The 16,145-nt window shown below is 32.1% G+C and overlaps 2 protein-coding genes across 2 annotated transcripts in view; both read right to left on the minus strand.

The window, feature by feature from the left end:
- On the minus strand, positions 1-16,130 carry LOC132708084 (uncharacterized). The gene is made up of 28 exons (XM_060680194.1): positions 15,306-16,130; positions 15,083-15,249; positions 14,691-14,981; positions 14,356-14,530; positions 13,990-14,306; positions 13,580-13,824; positions 12,155-12,364; positions 11,827-11,968; positions 11,489-11,776; positions 11,322-11,429; positions 11,112-11,264; positions 10,801-11,060; positions 10,536-10,734; positions 10,020-10,258; positions 9,792-9,964; positions 9,680-9,696; positions 8,662-8,789; positions 8,394-8,606; positions 8,184-8,308; positions 7,924-8,098; positions 7,582-7,726; positions 7,462-7,530; positions 7,111-7,385; positions 6,841-6,990; positions 6,012-6,179; positions 5,604-5,776; positions 4,328-4,507; positions 1-3,913 (listed from the first exon to the last, which is right to left on the minus strand). Exons 1-28 carry the CDS (start codon positions 15,344-15,346, stop codon positions 3,778-3,780), a joined length of 4,962 nt encoding a protein of 1,653 aa, XP_060536177.1. The 5' UTR covers positions 15,347-16,130; the 3' UTR covers positions 1-3,777.
- LOC132708090 (tyrosine-protein kinase hopscotch-like) overlaps positions 15,111-16,145 on the minus strand; it is a 5,630-nt gene continuing 4,595 nt past the window's right edge. The window contains exon 7 of the mRNA XM_060680205.1: positions 15,111-15,237. Within this exon, the coding sequence (XP_060536188.1) occupies positions 15,194-15,237 (44 nt within the window). The 3' untranslated portion in view covers positions 15,111-15,193. The remainder of the gene's footprint in view (positions 15,238-16,145) is intronic.

The raw sequence follows: 16,145 nt of genomic DNA on the forward strand, positions 1-16,145 counted from the left end.
TTAATTTCAACGGGAGAATTTTAGCAAAAATTTTTCCTTGCCTGTCATGCCTTTGTATAAGAGGAACCACCAAAAAGGGAGAAAAATATAACAGAAAGCAAGCTTACTTCGTGGTCCAATTAATCAATTAAGAGAAAGCAAAAAAATGTATATTTAACCACAGACTATCCCTCTTAGGAACTGTACACCCATGTAAAATCTTTGTTTATGGTTCGATTTTGATAATTTTTTTTTGTTGGATAATAGGTCTCTGAAAAGTGCACTAAAACCTTGTTTTGATTATTGCTTAAACAAGTCATGGCCAACTGGGACTATTTAACAAAAGAGAGAGGAGAGAGAAGTAATATTAGGGATTTAAAAAATAGTAAATTGGTAATCAGCAATTTAGCGCTATTGATATTCTTGCTTTTCATTAATTACATTGCTAGCTAATATTGATAGTTAAAATTTGCTCTTTGCTGATGATGTCAAATTGTTTAGAATAATTGATAGTGTCGTTGACTGTGTGTCTCTGCAGAATGATTTGGAGATTATTGGTATCTTAGTGTGCTTCTAATAACCTACCACTGAATACAGATAAATGTTTCGCAATTACATGTTCAAAGAAGACTGATACTATAACTTTTAAGTACCATCTGGATCACATATTATTAAGAAAATATGACAGTTTTAAAGACTTGAGTGTAACGTTTGACACAAAATTCTCCTTCACAAATCATGTCGATGAAGCCTGTAGAAGTGAACTCAAAATGCTGGGATTCATAGTGAGAAATTCTAGAGATTTTGCAAGGAAGCATACTTATATACTATAGTTACGTGCGCTCGAAACAAGTTTTCAATAGTGTAGCGACCAATATTTGGTAAGTATATCACTCAAATTGAAAACGTACAGAGAAAGTTTCCGAAATTTCATCACTATCATGTAAATGGTTTCTACCCGGGACTGCCACAGAGTGATTTATTACTAATGTTTAAGGTTCTCTTACTGTTGAGTCGTAGGAGGTACCTTTCATTTCATTTTTTATATAAACTTTGCAATTCATTAGAGGATTACTCCGAGTTGCTGAGATAGCTGAATGTTCCTTCAAGGATTATATTTCATGTAGTAACTCCAAGAACCAATTTTTTGATAAAAGGTGTTCTCTATCAGTTGATGAAATTATTTAATGACTTCTGCAATGATATTGAAGTTTTTTGTCCTAGTCGCTCACAGTTTACCACATCAATTAAACGGAAATTTGAAATACTATAATCGGTTGTATGTTTCACTATTACTTGGCTGGAGTGAATATAGTTTACCACTTATTACAGTTATAGTTAATACACATATAGTTAATATATATACAGTTAAGAAGAAATGGTCTTCTAAATGGATGTTAATCTGTTAAGCAATAAAGATTATTATTATTAATATTAAGGTTGCACATCATTGTAAAATCTTTGATTGATTTGATTTTGATAATTTATTGTAAAAACCTTATGTTTCTTGTTACATCAACATGAAGTCATAGCAAACTGGGACTCGAATACAGGGTGCTCGAAATATCGCGGGCACCTCGCTGAAGCATTACTCCTGTAGAATGTTTGTTTTTGTTGGATAGACATTAATGATTTTCTTAAAATTAAATATGATTATAGAGGATTAGATATGAACTAAATAACTTAAAAACGCTGTATTTTTTTTTAATTAAAAAGGATTTTTAATTCTTATCTAATGAAAATAACGGAAGTATCAAAATTGATTGACGGCGACATACACTAATGATTTTCTTAAAATTAAATATGATTATAGAGGATTAGATATGAACTAAATAACTTAAAAACGCTGTATTTTTTTTTAATTAAAAAGGATTTTTAATTCTTATCTAATAATGAAAATAACGGAAGTATCAAAATTGATTGACGTCGACATACTGTTTCCTTTGTACAATCAAGTTTGCCATGGTGAAGCGAATATTCGACTGTCAAATTCACTCGCTAATTTATATTTTATTTTTGTTTACATCTTTCGAATACTAAGAATTATTCATTTTGTGTTGAGATGATACTAAAAAATAAATGTCCCTTAAAGTTTTTTTATCATTATTTTTAAAAGTTGTATAATCAAAATTTGTAAGATCTTAAAATCACATAGAAAATACTCGTTATATCCAAGATTTGGATTTTTTTTTTTAATTTAAAAACTTCTAGGTAGTCCTGAATAGGAATCCGGTGTCTCTCATCTTCAATTTGAAAAAATCTCCAGAACTACTTTTCGATTTTCAGCTTTAAAAAAAATGTGTCAGTTATCCACGCTTTAGTCGATGCTATATGAAAAAACCGTTTCATTTCGCTTTAGTAAGATCTATACAGCAAAAAACAATGATCAAAATTAAGGTATGCTTAAGCGAACCTCATGGGAAATTAGTATAGTTAGGTTTTATGTAGGCCTAAATATGTTGATTAGTTGCCATTTTTTTTTTTAAATCGCTAATAGTACTTCTCTCGTCTATCTCTTTTGTTAAATAGTCCCAGTTGGCCATGACTTTAAGTTTAGGCAATAAGCAAAACAAGGTTTTAGTGCATTTCTCAGAGATCTATCCAACAAAAAAAATTCAAAATCAATCCATTAATAAAGATTTCACAAGTGTGTATAGTTCTTAAGTGGGACACACTGTATATGTATAATGAATTATTTGAACACAAAAATTTAAATTATTTTCGAATGTCTTATGAACATATTGTGCTAATCGCAACAACATTGTTTCGCAAGAAAGACTTTTTTATAATTACATTTTTAATAACCTGCTCTATCATTTCAGTTTTTTTTGGGAAATAATGGTCTCCTACGATATCTCCTTCTAAAGGAAGGTTTTTGAACACGTCCATATACCGTAATGGTAATATTGTAGGCCGTATGGGCATTGAGTCGCTCGCGCGGTGACTATTTGTAACTATAAATTTGTCACTAAACTAATTTTCCTCTCAGTCAAAAACATTCATTGTATCAAAAAATCAGTTGTTACAAGAATTTACTGTTCCAAACCGGTTTCTGACTGCAGTTGGAACAAAACTAATTTCACCTACACAATTTTCCAGGAAAATTTATAATCAAATATCAATGACGTTTCAAAAAGTTATTAAACTTTAATACAACATCATCAAAATACAAGTCTTAGAAATTTGTACATTTTTCAACAATCAGACAATGATTACATTGTCAATTCAAACCAAATACGGAAAAATCAGGGAGGTTTGAATCCCTAATATAAATAAGACATACCCACATTGAAAGCTAAAGATTTCAGTGTGACCCCTTCAAATCCAAAATCTTTTTGCTTTAATATAACTAAATTAAATTAAGAGGCCATACTGAAACACGTTTTACCTAGAACATGATAAAGTTAATACCTGATTGTCTATTCTTGGCACCTTTTCACTAGTGAGCTGGTACCTATTTGCTATTTTCTACTTGAATCACACTAAACTTTTCATTAGTATTTTATTATAGCGTTTTTCCGGATTTGGTTTGAAGCCTCAGTACAACTCCTTGTTTTTGTATTAACTCAGCAATCCATATGATGACTCTTAATACAATTTTATTAAGTTAAGATTCTTAATACAATTTTATTACACAACAAAACTGTTGATACAATGCTGTAAGCAAAAGCTAGTTTCAGTTTTATGTGAAATTTCTTAGTTCAAATTTAACATTTTAGCAAAACTGGAATCGACAAATGCGTGTTTATTATTAACAATCAATTTAAAATTGTACTTTTATTCCTTTCACGTATGAAATCATTGTATCATCAGCAAATCTTCAATTTCCAATGCGATCTGACGAAACAGTGGTCGTTTGTGAGGATCATTTTCCCAACAAGGGTAAATTACGCGTATGTAAATGGCCTGCTGGCAAAAGGCGGGACATGGAAATCTAAAAAAAAAATGGTTTGTGGTAGTAATAAAATTAATGGTGCATATACATTTTGTTAAAAAAAAAATGTAATAAAATAAATAAATAAATAATAAAATAAATAAAATTGATGCACCTCACGCGGTTAAGATAGTTTTCGTACAGAAAAACAAGTGATAACTGAGTTTATAGAAAAACTGAAAATTGAAGATTTTCATAATTTTGGATTATTTGACGAGATAGTCCAAAGCCAAAGGTACATTTTCACTGCCTCGTTTTTTCTCATATCGACAAACGACAAAATGAAATTTTCTGTTTTATTATATTCAGTGGCAAAGTCAACTTATCACGTCACAGAGATTTAACAGATTTGTATGGCAAAAGGTAATTTGATTAAAAAAGGTTACTTATATTTTTATAATTACATTTTCTTACCTGGCACCACCCTCTATTGCATCTAGTAATGCTTGTGGTTCTTGTCCATCAGAATAATCCTTTATATTTGGTAGTTGAGGTTCTTCCCCATAATTAAACATTTCACACATAGTAACTCCGAATGACCAAACATCCGATCTAACTGAAAATTTACCATCTCTAAGACTCTCAGGTGCATACCTAAAATTATTGCCGTATCACTTGAAAAGTAAAAAGTTTTTCAATAAGCAAGGGTAGATTTTGAAATGAAATAAAAAATCTGTGTGTGAGATATTATCAAATTTCTTTTTTTATTTGAAAAGTCCAGAAGTGTGAAATATTGGAATCATGGCGGCACGGATTCGAATAGTCCAAATTTCAAAGATAGAGATCCATCTGAATTTGAAAAATTTCCTGTGCTATGTTCACCTTTATGGATTGTGATTTATTTCCATAGACTTTAAAAAACACCCAGACCAATTATGGCGTCAGATGTGTCGCTTGAACTATATGTCGTCTAGATCCATATGCTGTTTCACCAACGTCGTTTTTGAAAAAGTTTTCACTTTTTGAATATGCATTGTCACCTGGTGTGACCTCATATACGGAAAGTTTCCATTCATACAAAAATGTGCTTCGTCGTTAAAGATGATTTTTTGGACCAAATTGTGACCCATTTTCAAATAATTTGGAGTGCAATTAACGAAAGAAATAACGTAACCTATGGTTATGAACTCTGAGCTCCTGGATCAGTTGGATCTTGTAGAGGTGTAGACCTAAGTCCCCTAGCAAAATTCTCCAAGTTGAAATCTGCGAAGTGTATTGGGTTGTGCAATACACCGTCACTTTTTTATAATAAAATTTTTTTAGTCAATGATGTAATGGGCCGTGGGGATTTGACATAAGTACAAACGTCACCAAAAAACATGGCCGCCACTGGTCGCTAAAATCTAGCCGCGCCAATTGACCTAGCAATAGGTTTGATAAACGCCATTTGAGTTTCGAGGTTCATTTGGCACGAGCGGACCGCAGCGTAATCAACGAGGATCTGAAGAAGTTTTATTAAGGTATTGTATACTTTTTCTAGGTCCATTAGTTTTTGGGTACATTTTCGGAAAACTGAAGAAATACTGAGTGATATGTAACGTGACCGTCAGAATTAACAACTAAAATACGCTCACGCTTCATCCGGGCATAATTAGGTATTTTGAGTAGGAAGTATAAAAAAAATCATTTTTACAAAATATGGTGGAAAAATATATAAAAATATCTAATGTAATTTGTTATAGATACTTACCATCTAATTGGCAATTCCCTGTTGGGAGTTTTCAAAATGTAATAATCGTTTGCACCCATCACCTGAGCTAATCCAAAATCAGATATTTTTACGTGGTTTTCATCAGCCACTAAAATATTTCTAGCAGCTAAATCTCTATGAACAATATTCTTCTTTCCCAGATATTCCATACCCTATAAAAAAATCTAGATTCTATTACAAATGAAACGCAAAATTTGAATTGGGCAAATTAAACTAGTAGTTGGATACCTTAGTTTGTAAATATGACACATTATGAATACAAACACTTTATCTGTAGTTCGAAATTTAAAAAAAATAGATATGTTATCAAAATTTTCAAAACTTTGTAACTTAGAATACGCGAAACTGATTGGTTAGCAAAAATCAAAAAAATTAATTTAAATATACCTTTGCAATATCTAAACCAAATTTTAAAAGTTGCGCAGCCTTCAGAGTTTCCTTATTAATTTTTAAGAAGCTTTGCAATGATCCATGTTGCACATATTCCATTACAAGAGCAATCTCTGGATTACGAAGAACTCCCAGAATTTCTACTATATTTGGGTGGCGTAAAGTCTAAAATAAAAATACGTGATTAAGTCAATACAAAATTTTTTGCTTATATAGCAGAATTTTCTACGAAAAAGCAATTTCAAATTTAGCAACAATTTTTTTTACCAAATTTCCTGGAATTCGTAATGATTTATTTGTTGAAAGTTATTTATGGCATAATAACCTAAAATTATCTTCAGATATGAGTTATAATGTTGTTTCTTACGGAACTCCTATATATTTATTCTTATATCAAATTAAACTCTATACCTAAATGTCATAGCTTCCCAAATATTTGCATTTATATGTTAGTTGCCTTTTCCTGCGCAATTATTCCTGGATTAAAGAAAGAAGAAAAGAAATATCTTGGAAAGCATTTATTCTTAGAAACGGCGTACATTTTTGCAAAATGGCAAATATCTGAAACATATAGTTTAGCGGTAGCAAATGTTATAAAAAAATGCGTATGAAAAAACATAAGTTTACTTTCTTTCTATATATTTGAAAATCAAATATTATGTTATGCGTCCCAGACATTTGTGAAATTTCCAATTTTTTTTTTCTAACTGAATTTATTTCCATCGCCAACAGTTTGCAAAATAGCAACCGCAGACGCACCTGTATATTCATATTCATTTGTCGATGCCAAACCATTAAAAGATAAAGGTATCATTAATAAGCTAACCTTCATGATTTCTATTTCCCGTTCAAAATCTTGTAAACACAAAGATGATTCGGTGGAGGATTTAAGTCGTTTTACTGCAACTCTTTTTACTTCCATTCCATTGCTACCCGTCTTTTCTAATTGGCCTTTGAATACTTCTCCATAAAATCCCTAAAAGATATAGTAATTTTCAAAGAGTAGGGGCTAACCCCGCAAACAAAAAGAACTATTTAATATTTCCATATTTGAACTCTTTATAAAATAATCATAGTATAGTTAAGACATATTTACTTGGCCTATTCTCCCTTGTAAAATGACATCCCAATTATCATCCAATTCAAAAACGCTTTGCATTGAGTTCAAGCTTTCTAACGAAGTTGTTATTGTTGAACAACTGATGTTAGGGAAAAATACCGAAATTTCACTGGTAATATCAAACTTTGCTATATCATGAGAAGGTAACAAATACTGTTGCGATGTAGCATCGGACATACTAATATTGTCCAACAATGAACTATCGCAATCGGGTGAAGAAATAACTCCAATTTCTGAATTACCTGAAACTTCTAATATATATAAAATTTCCAAAAAATCGGCTCAGGCAATTTATCAAAAAATAAGCGACAATATAAATATACTTACCCCTTATGGAGGGGCCATTTGGCTTTTTCGACACGGTAGCATAAGAATGATTTTTTCGAGAGTTGTATACTGCAAGAAAAAAAATGGTACATCAACATATGAACTTTTTATTTCTATTACCCTGATACAGCAACTGATTTATGTCCCGACTTATTGCTTGTGGCTGTTTTCTTCGATGGGGATCTGCCTCCCAACACTCTAGCATTAAAGTGTAAATTTCATTTGGACAGTCTGGAGGCCTTTGGAGACGCCTACTAGCATACCACTAAAAATTTATTAGAATATTTTACAAATTCTCCCAGTGGAAAACTTTTTGTTAGATTTCTTAAAAGTCGAGCCCAAAAAGAAATTGAACATTAAACATTAATTATTTGATATGTGATTAATATAGTTTCAAGAACATTATGGAACTACATCAGTGGTTCGGTGGCTGCAAAATACGAAGTTCTTGTTGTGACTTACGCGTATAGTTTGCTCATAATCCGGTTGATAATTTGCAGATAAACTAATTTTTATGTCTGCGCCATAAGTAAAAATTTCATATAATGTGGTTGCCAGTGCCCAAACATCAGCCGCTGTTGTTTTCTTAAAGTGTTCCAAATTTCTTCCGTGGTACTCGACTGGTATCCAGTGAACCCTGAATTAGGTCAGAAATATTGAACATCAATATTTAATGTTTCCTCAAAAAAAATTGAATAACCATGTAGTATTGTAATACTTACTCGGATGGTTCATAGGACGTATGAACTCCAGGATCTGTGAGTTTGACCGTAAATGAATTTTCATCATGACTGCTTACCATAAGTTTTCTGCATCTGATTTTGCCATGAACAATATCATTCTCTTTCTGAAACAAGACCCCAATTATTTTAAAATGCAAGTATATAGACTCTAGACCCTAAGATAAACTTCCAAAAAAAGTTACCACTCACTAGATGCCAGACTGCCGATGCCAAATTACTAGCAGCTTCCACTAAGTCTACACTTTTTAATATGCCTCTTTTATCTCGTAAATATTGATCTAACGGCCCCAGTTTAAAAAATTCCAAAACTGAGGTGATGTTATTTATGAAAGCGATTCCGAACAAACGAACTATAAATGGCGATCGCAAAAATGACCACTGACCTAGCAAATTTAAATAATCCTAAAAAAATATAGATGCTAATGTAAACAAATTTATTACATATTGTCAATTGTACCTTAAGGTATGTTTCCATTGAATCTTGCGTCAGCATCTTTATAGCCACTTCTATCTTCTTGCCTTTCGTTAATCTCCACATACCTTTGTATACCACTGTAAATCCCCTTGAACCCTCTTTCTTTTGAACTTAAAACAAAGAATCAAATAAACTAAACACAAAAAGATTTTAATTTTTTAATTAAATACAAAGCATATCTAAAATCGTCTATTTCTGTGATACCTAGGTGCCAAAGTACAATATTTGAAATAAACAACTAAAAACAGTACAACAATCACAAACACAAGTAAAACAATAACTATAACTGCTGCCAAAACCATTTTTTCATTTTTCATGCGACCAAATAAAGGGGCCGTCAACTTATCTTCCATTAGGTGCGTATAAAAATTTGGTTTACTTTTTACATTAATTTTAAGATAGTTTGTTATCCAAGACAATTTTAAATCTTTTTGTTCAACTAGACATTTCCAGCTGCCTGAATGGGAAATATTTAACGACTCTATAATATAAGCATTAATAGCCGCTAATGTCGTAATGCCAAAATCAAAATATGTTTCATTATTTACAATGATTTTTAAGCTCAGATCTGAATATACATAACCCAAAATAACTGAGTTACATAAAAGAGTATATGAATAAGTAGCTCGTGTATCCACATTATATTTTTCTGCCCGGACGGCTAAACTGATTACTCTTAAGATCACTCTCTTTTTGTTTATTCTATACACCATACAGACATACACCCCTGAATCGCTAGGTTTAGCCTCCTTTATCAAAATATCATTGCCTCTAAAAAATATTGTAGCTGTCGGTTTAATCAACATCCCATTCAACGTCCATTCATAAAAAGCTTCAGGGGATTCCTTCTTTATAATTTTTAACAGTTCATCATTATTCATCAACTGAACGGAACTATGTTCATCCACAAGGTAACTATCATGTTCAGTTTGTAGATTTTCATAAATCTTTTCCAATGTCTCCACACTCAGGTCGCCGCAAGGAAAATCATTGCATTTACCTGTTGCCGTGGGACTTCTGCAAAAGTAATGTAATACTTAAATTCAATGAAAAGTGAAATGTTATTTTGTTATTAAACAAAATGTATAGGGAAATGAAATATGTATATGTACCCTTGACACAATTTTCCAAATATATTCGGGTAAGGATTAGAACAGGTTCTAGTCCTATAACCTTCTCCTCCGCCGCAAGATACACTGCAAGTCCACGAAGACCACGGCGACCATCCACCATCACGAGGTGTACCATCCAGTTCCAATGGCTCACAGTTGGCACTCCAACTTACCTTAAGAATCACATGTTGAAATATATATGTCAACATGAATGCAATCATATTTTACCCAGCCATGTGCAGAAGCTATTGAAAACCAATAGGCCAAAATTGGTTTGTTATTATTGTACTGAAGAACTAACTCATTGTTTCTCGTAATGGAAATTGTTCTTTCAAAAAATGACACATCAAATTTGGTCCAATTATTAGCAAGTAACAAATTTTCAAAGCCATTTTTTTCGACAAGTGTGTATGACAGTCCCACGGTACCCTGAGGAGGCGCCTCGACTCTATATAGACCTATTTGGCCTACGAAAATTTATGACGTTTAAATAAAGGACTACCCTTTCACTTTTCATTTATATTCTGGGAGTCCGAAACCAATCCTTTGAAAATAAAATTAATTATATCTACATATTTGGACACACAAACTTTGTTTCATCAATTATTTTTGCCCGTGGAAAACATACAACTAAAAATCTTATAGAGAATCATGATGGATGTTTCTTTAGTGATAATCATACCGAGTAGCTCACAGTTTGACGGCTTCTACAGAACAATGATTATCCTGCAGATATTCTATTACCTGCCAACGTATCCAGTTTAATTTGATATGAGTTTAAATTGTTAGTCACCCACATCAAAGAAATCCAAGCAACTCCTACCCCCCTCATTTTCAATGTCAAATTTCTATAGATTTTACTTTCAGTTAGAGATCCTAATCCAATCGGAATGAATTTAAGGAAGTTATTAGCGGTTGTATTCTCGGTGTGACATTCATCACACTGTAATAACAAATAAGCAGTTTTAAAAGAAAATGTCAAAATAAAATAAATTGTTAGTAGGCTGACCTTAAAAAAAATTGCGATTGGTAAAGTATCAAATAGAGATGTGTATGTTATAAAAATAGGTTCAAAAGCTTTGTTCGAATCCACTTGCTTCCATTCAAATAATGGAGCAGGCACACCCTCTAGACCAAATAATAATTCTCCTCTTCTGACTTGTAACCAAAATTCTGTCCATTTTCCTGCAGCGATTAAGTGTGGAAAAGTTTTTATTTGAGTCAACTCATTATTAAAATAAAGTTCTACTTTTTCGTTATATTGAGCTCCTAAAACATATATACGATTGAGTCCAACGGATCATTAGAATGATATTGTACCTATCACAAATGTAATTTCATCTTGACCCTCTCTGGGAAATATATGAAAAGCTATTCCACCTAAATAATCCGGATTCCATTGTTTTAAGCCAAAACGTAGACCCCCGTGTAATCCCACCTCCTTCCATTGTGGTAGTATAAAAATCTTTCGTTCTACAATTTTTGAATATAAATGATATACTCAAAGGTTATCTAAAACAGACATTACACCTTTATTGCTGGTTGAAATAATAATTATACATTCTTCAGGTTTGTCACAATCTCTAACACTACACACATCTTGAACAACTTCGGGATCTCTGGTATAACACCAACTACCTGTTGGTTATATTGTATCTAATTAGACTGGCTTTTTTTAAATGTACATTCACTTAGACCTGAAATATCCCTGGATGGGTTTCGGCAAAAGTTTTTTGCATCTCTTGCGTTCATTTCGGCAAAGTATGATCCGTTAAACGAATACATATAGGCAAAATGAACACTCTTTTGAGGATTCGGATCCCAATAATCGCACGGCCGTCCAGAGCGTGTTACCGAAACTTGACCAATAAAGTCATTCCCTGTACCGGCTATTTTGCATAAATCAGATTTGCATTTTCTCAAGTGGCAAATGGTTTTGGCCACCTTCTTTTCGGGCTTCGAAGACAGAGTGTAACAAAACGCACCTACACAATTTTTCTTAATCCGAGACTATGCAAATTTTCTATGGAATTACCTTCCTCGGAAGATTCAGGATTCCTACAGTAATTTTTCGAATGAAAAATCAAAGACTCGTTTTTGAATAGCATATCCACGTTAACTGACAAAAAATCGGAAGCAGACCACGGCAAACATGGCAAGCCGCTACTGGTAATATCCTACAAGACTTTTTGTTAGTAGTTGGTTTAATTTTAAATAGTGAAGTGTATTTTGTGCACCAAACATCCTGTGCAGTTATAAGTAGAATTTAATGACACTCAATAAAATTAGCTGGCAACTACTCGCATCGGTTAGATGTAGTGACGGTTATTATAATTATTGTTGTCATTATTGGGTCGCTCTACCTGAGTTCCTTTATAATCCGATTCATGTGGATTTAATGCACATTCTGGCAAAAATGCAGGAGGTGGATTTGCCCAAGTGGGAGGTTGACAAAAGAAACTCCAGTGAGCTATAGAATTATCTGAGCTAACGCTAAACCATCGAAATAATCTAAAAGCTTCGTGTTTCGTTTCAAGAAGTGAATGCATCCCTAAAGTTTTCTTCATATAGATCTGAAAAAGTAGTTTTTCGGAATATAATGTAATCAGTAATTTTGATTTCATTTTTAAACAAACACAGGATAGCGGCTAGACCATAATAAATGCGCCAATTAAAAAATTAATTAGCGAAAAATGACATGTAATTACATGCACACTTGGATACAAAACACATTAATAATCAATTACAATTACTTACAATGACAAGTGATAAATAAACTCTAAAACGCACTACAAAATTTAATACAAGTAAATTATTAAGATCTTTTCTAGGCTTTCCACTCATTTCCATTGTGACAATATCTTTTTCAATATCAATACAAATATAATTTTTTATATCAAAGTAGATGCTTTTGGCTATAGCTTTTGTAGGCTAGCAGTACTATTAAAAAATCTGCCAGTTCTACTACTATATTTTCGTTTCTGAAATAAACTATTCTTATTTATTGTATTTCTATATTCACATATTGTTAATGCCATGTAGAATAAATGCGTCAAATCAATCCCATCATTTGGGTAATAACAGTTTTTTTCGCAAGTTCAACTTGTTTAATATATTAATGAGTTATTAATTAATAGTGCTAAAAGTTTACTTCTTATTACTTTATACTTCAAGCTGGTATTGATATTACAAAACTGACTTCATATGTAGAGGGTGCTATTAATAACATATAACCTCATTGTGCTATTCTTTTTTATCAATTTGGATTAGTTTTTATTCATGCATACATTCATTTATATTAGAGTTGAGGTAAAGGCAGCGGTCACAACAATTTTATTTGTACATCGAGCATTCAAGGTGCAATTTGGAAGGTGATGGAAGAAAAATCTTCATATCAGAGGATGGGATTTCTAAATTTCTGCACTTTGGAACTACAGGAGTTACCAGCGTTCTTAAAGAAAGATTGATTACAAACAATTATCGCACAACCTCTATGAGCTAAATCAGTGGATGTATACAGCCAAACATCAAATGTTTTGATTTTTACAAATTCAATTTTCCATGCCAAATTGCTCATTCTAAAATTTCAATTATGTAAAATTTTCAACGAAAATAAAAATAAGAGGTAGGTTTCGGGTATTGATTAAAAAAATTGGACAAAATATGTTCGTTGTATATTCCTAGCTGTAACAAAGAATCGCTGGATATAAACCAGCTTACCTTATAGTTTAGTTAATTGGCATCAGATCATATATACCTCATAATTTCACATAAAAAAAAATAATTACCTGCAAACTGTTTGCAAAGAAGGAAATAGAAAATTCACTCCATTCCCAATAGCTGATAATATTCTCCAGCTGTAGTTCCTCTAGGACAACTTCAGAACCTCCTTGATATTCCTTAAGTGTGATTTTTGTGTAATTATTTTGGCCATTAAACACAATTTTGAAATACGGATACATTGTCGCGGGGGTTGGTACTATCAAAATCATGGCAGAATGGACAGCTCTAACATATAGCTGGCAATCGTACACTAAAGGCAAAGAAAACAGGACAAAAGAAAATCAATTTGACCAACCATTAAAAGAAGGGTGCGGTTGTCTTAGGTTTCTTAAAATTACTTGAAAAATTATGTTTAAGTGCAGTAGTTCAAATTCATCTAGAATAGTATTATTGTGGTATTAAAATAACACCAAACCTAAATCTTTTTCTCTTAGTGGCCAAAACTGTTGAAACTGTTCGCCAGTTGTAGTTTGGATATCACATTCGTCCATACAAAACGGAAAATTCCAAATCAGATTAGTACCCTGAGCAGAATAAAAACTAAATTTGTCTTTCTCAAAACCCACAAGGTTGTGTTTAGTTTTCATTTCCGCTAAAAATATGGGTTTGACTTCACCTTCCAGACTAAGGGTTATAAAACCTCTATGCCAACTTAAAGAAAAAGTCGTAAAATTCGTTGATTTTATAATAGCTGGAGTTTCTTCAAATTCTGGCTTGTCATTATTACCATACCTAAATAATATACATATATATTCTTGTTTTTCCTAAATTATCAAATCACCTTAAAGATGACACATTATTTGAAATGTATACCTCAATTCCTATTCCCAAATGATGCAACTCTTTGCCAGTTACCGGTAAAGCAAGCACACTTAGCACCAATCTGGCACTGGCATTATTAATATTATCGGAATCCCAAAGTCTAAGACCGAAGGTTAAATTTGTAAAAGTGCTACCTAAAATAAATATTCTAAACGATTCAAATTGTTAGTTGGTAGAAATATTATGACCCTACATAATGAAAAAAACATGTTTCAATTAATATTGTAATAAAATTGCAAAAAATGTATAAATAGCAATTTTTTTTACCATTCAAAAAATATTAAAATATCATACCGTTAAAGTCAGTATAGTGCATATAAGTATCGTAATTCTTGGTATATACCATACACTCCGGTTCTTGGCAAAATGGAATATCACAATACTCCTTCTCTGTATAATCACTCTCTTCATTTTCTATAAAACACCAAGGCCCTCCAATCTGGCCATCGGGATTACGGCAGTACCTTTTTGCTTTTGAAACGCTCCCTTCAGGGAATAACTGATTATCGAACTTCGCAAATGTAGTGAAATTCCCGTCAACAAACACTTTTTTGCGGCTTTTATCCCATTTAAGACATTTTCGTCCTAATTCGATTAGTGTAAATAAGTATGTAGAAAAGAAACAAAATATAGAAATGTTCATAAAATATATTGTGGCCGCCAAAAAACGATCTAATTGTACCTACCAGAAAAACCTTTACTTTGTGTTCCTCCGTATTCTATACCTGGACCAGTAATTCTGCATTGGGAAAAGGAACACAGTGGTATAGCGCACGATTCATAGATCAAATCATTATTCATTGTATAACACCAAGGCCCGGTGGGTCGCTTGTCAGGATTTCTGCAATAGTTTCTAGAAGATTTTTTAGATCCAAATGGAAACATGTTGTCGATTAAATCTTGACTAACTTTATGCGGTTCACTTGAGTCCCACGATTGGCAGCGCACATTTGATTCAGTTTTTGAAATAAAGCCTGTATACTCTATACCCACATGGCTTATTTTACAAATTGTCAGGTCAGTAAGATTTCCTGGAGCAATTTGAGCTAAGCAGCTTTTGATAAAGGGCAGAAAATATAATAATTTTAGTGAGAACATGAGTCACTTTTGTCAACAAATAGGCTAGTTTCCATAGATACGAGAAATGTTTTGAATATGTTGGCAAAAAAGTAGATCAATTTTGTTAATTACGAATAAACATTGACTCACATTCTAAAAACAATAGAAGTAAAACAAATTGTGACTTGTATAATTACTCCAAAACACTAACCATTATTTATTTAATATAGATTTGTGTACTCAAACTGAAATAAATCTTTTATAATGAATTGAAATATAAAAAATATGCACTCGATTCAATTTTCATTCAGGAGTTTATTTATAGGCATAAAAATGGGTTTATTCCCTACAAGCATGACAGAATCAAATTCAAGACGGCCAGAAACCTGTGTTGCAGTTATGTTGTTTAAATATTTAGTAATTTTAGTAGATTGTCTGCAATCCTATGATTGTCTTGGAATTTTATTCAAATTGTTTGTTTTAACCTCAATAATGAGAAAAACACAAGAGTCTACTCTTTTATGGTATTACTAAATAAAAACCGATGACCTGTTTTGTGATGGTGTTTACATTTATATTGCCCTAGACATTGATTTTTACGTGATGTATTTCAAACAACAGTGAAAAATATGTCATGTAACAGTTTTTGGCACCTAGGCATTTTAAATAAGAAATAATATGGTAAATAGT

The sequence above is a fragment of the Cylas formicarius genome, unplaced genomic scaffold, assembly GCF_029955315.1.
Source record: "Cylas formicarius isolate icCylForm1 unplaced genomic scaffold, icCylForm1.1 PGA_scaffold_10__41_contigs__length_53128322, whole genome shotgun sequence".
Taxonomy (NCBI): Eukaryota; Metazoa; Arthropoda; class Insecta; order Coleoptera; family Brentidae; genus Cylas; species Cylas formicarius.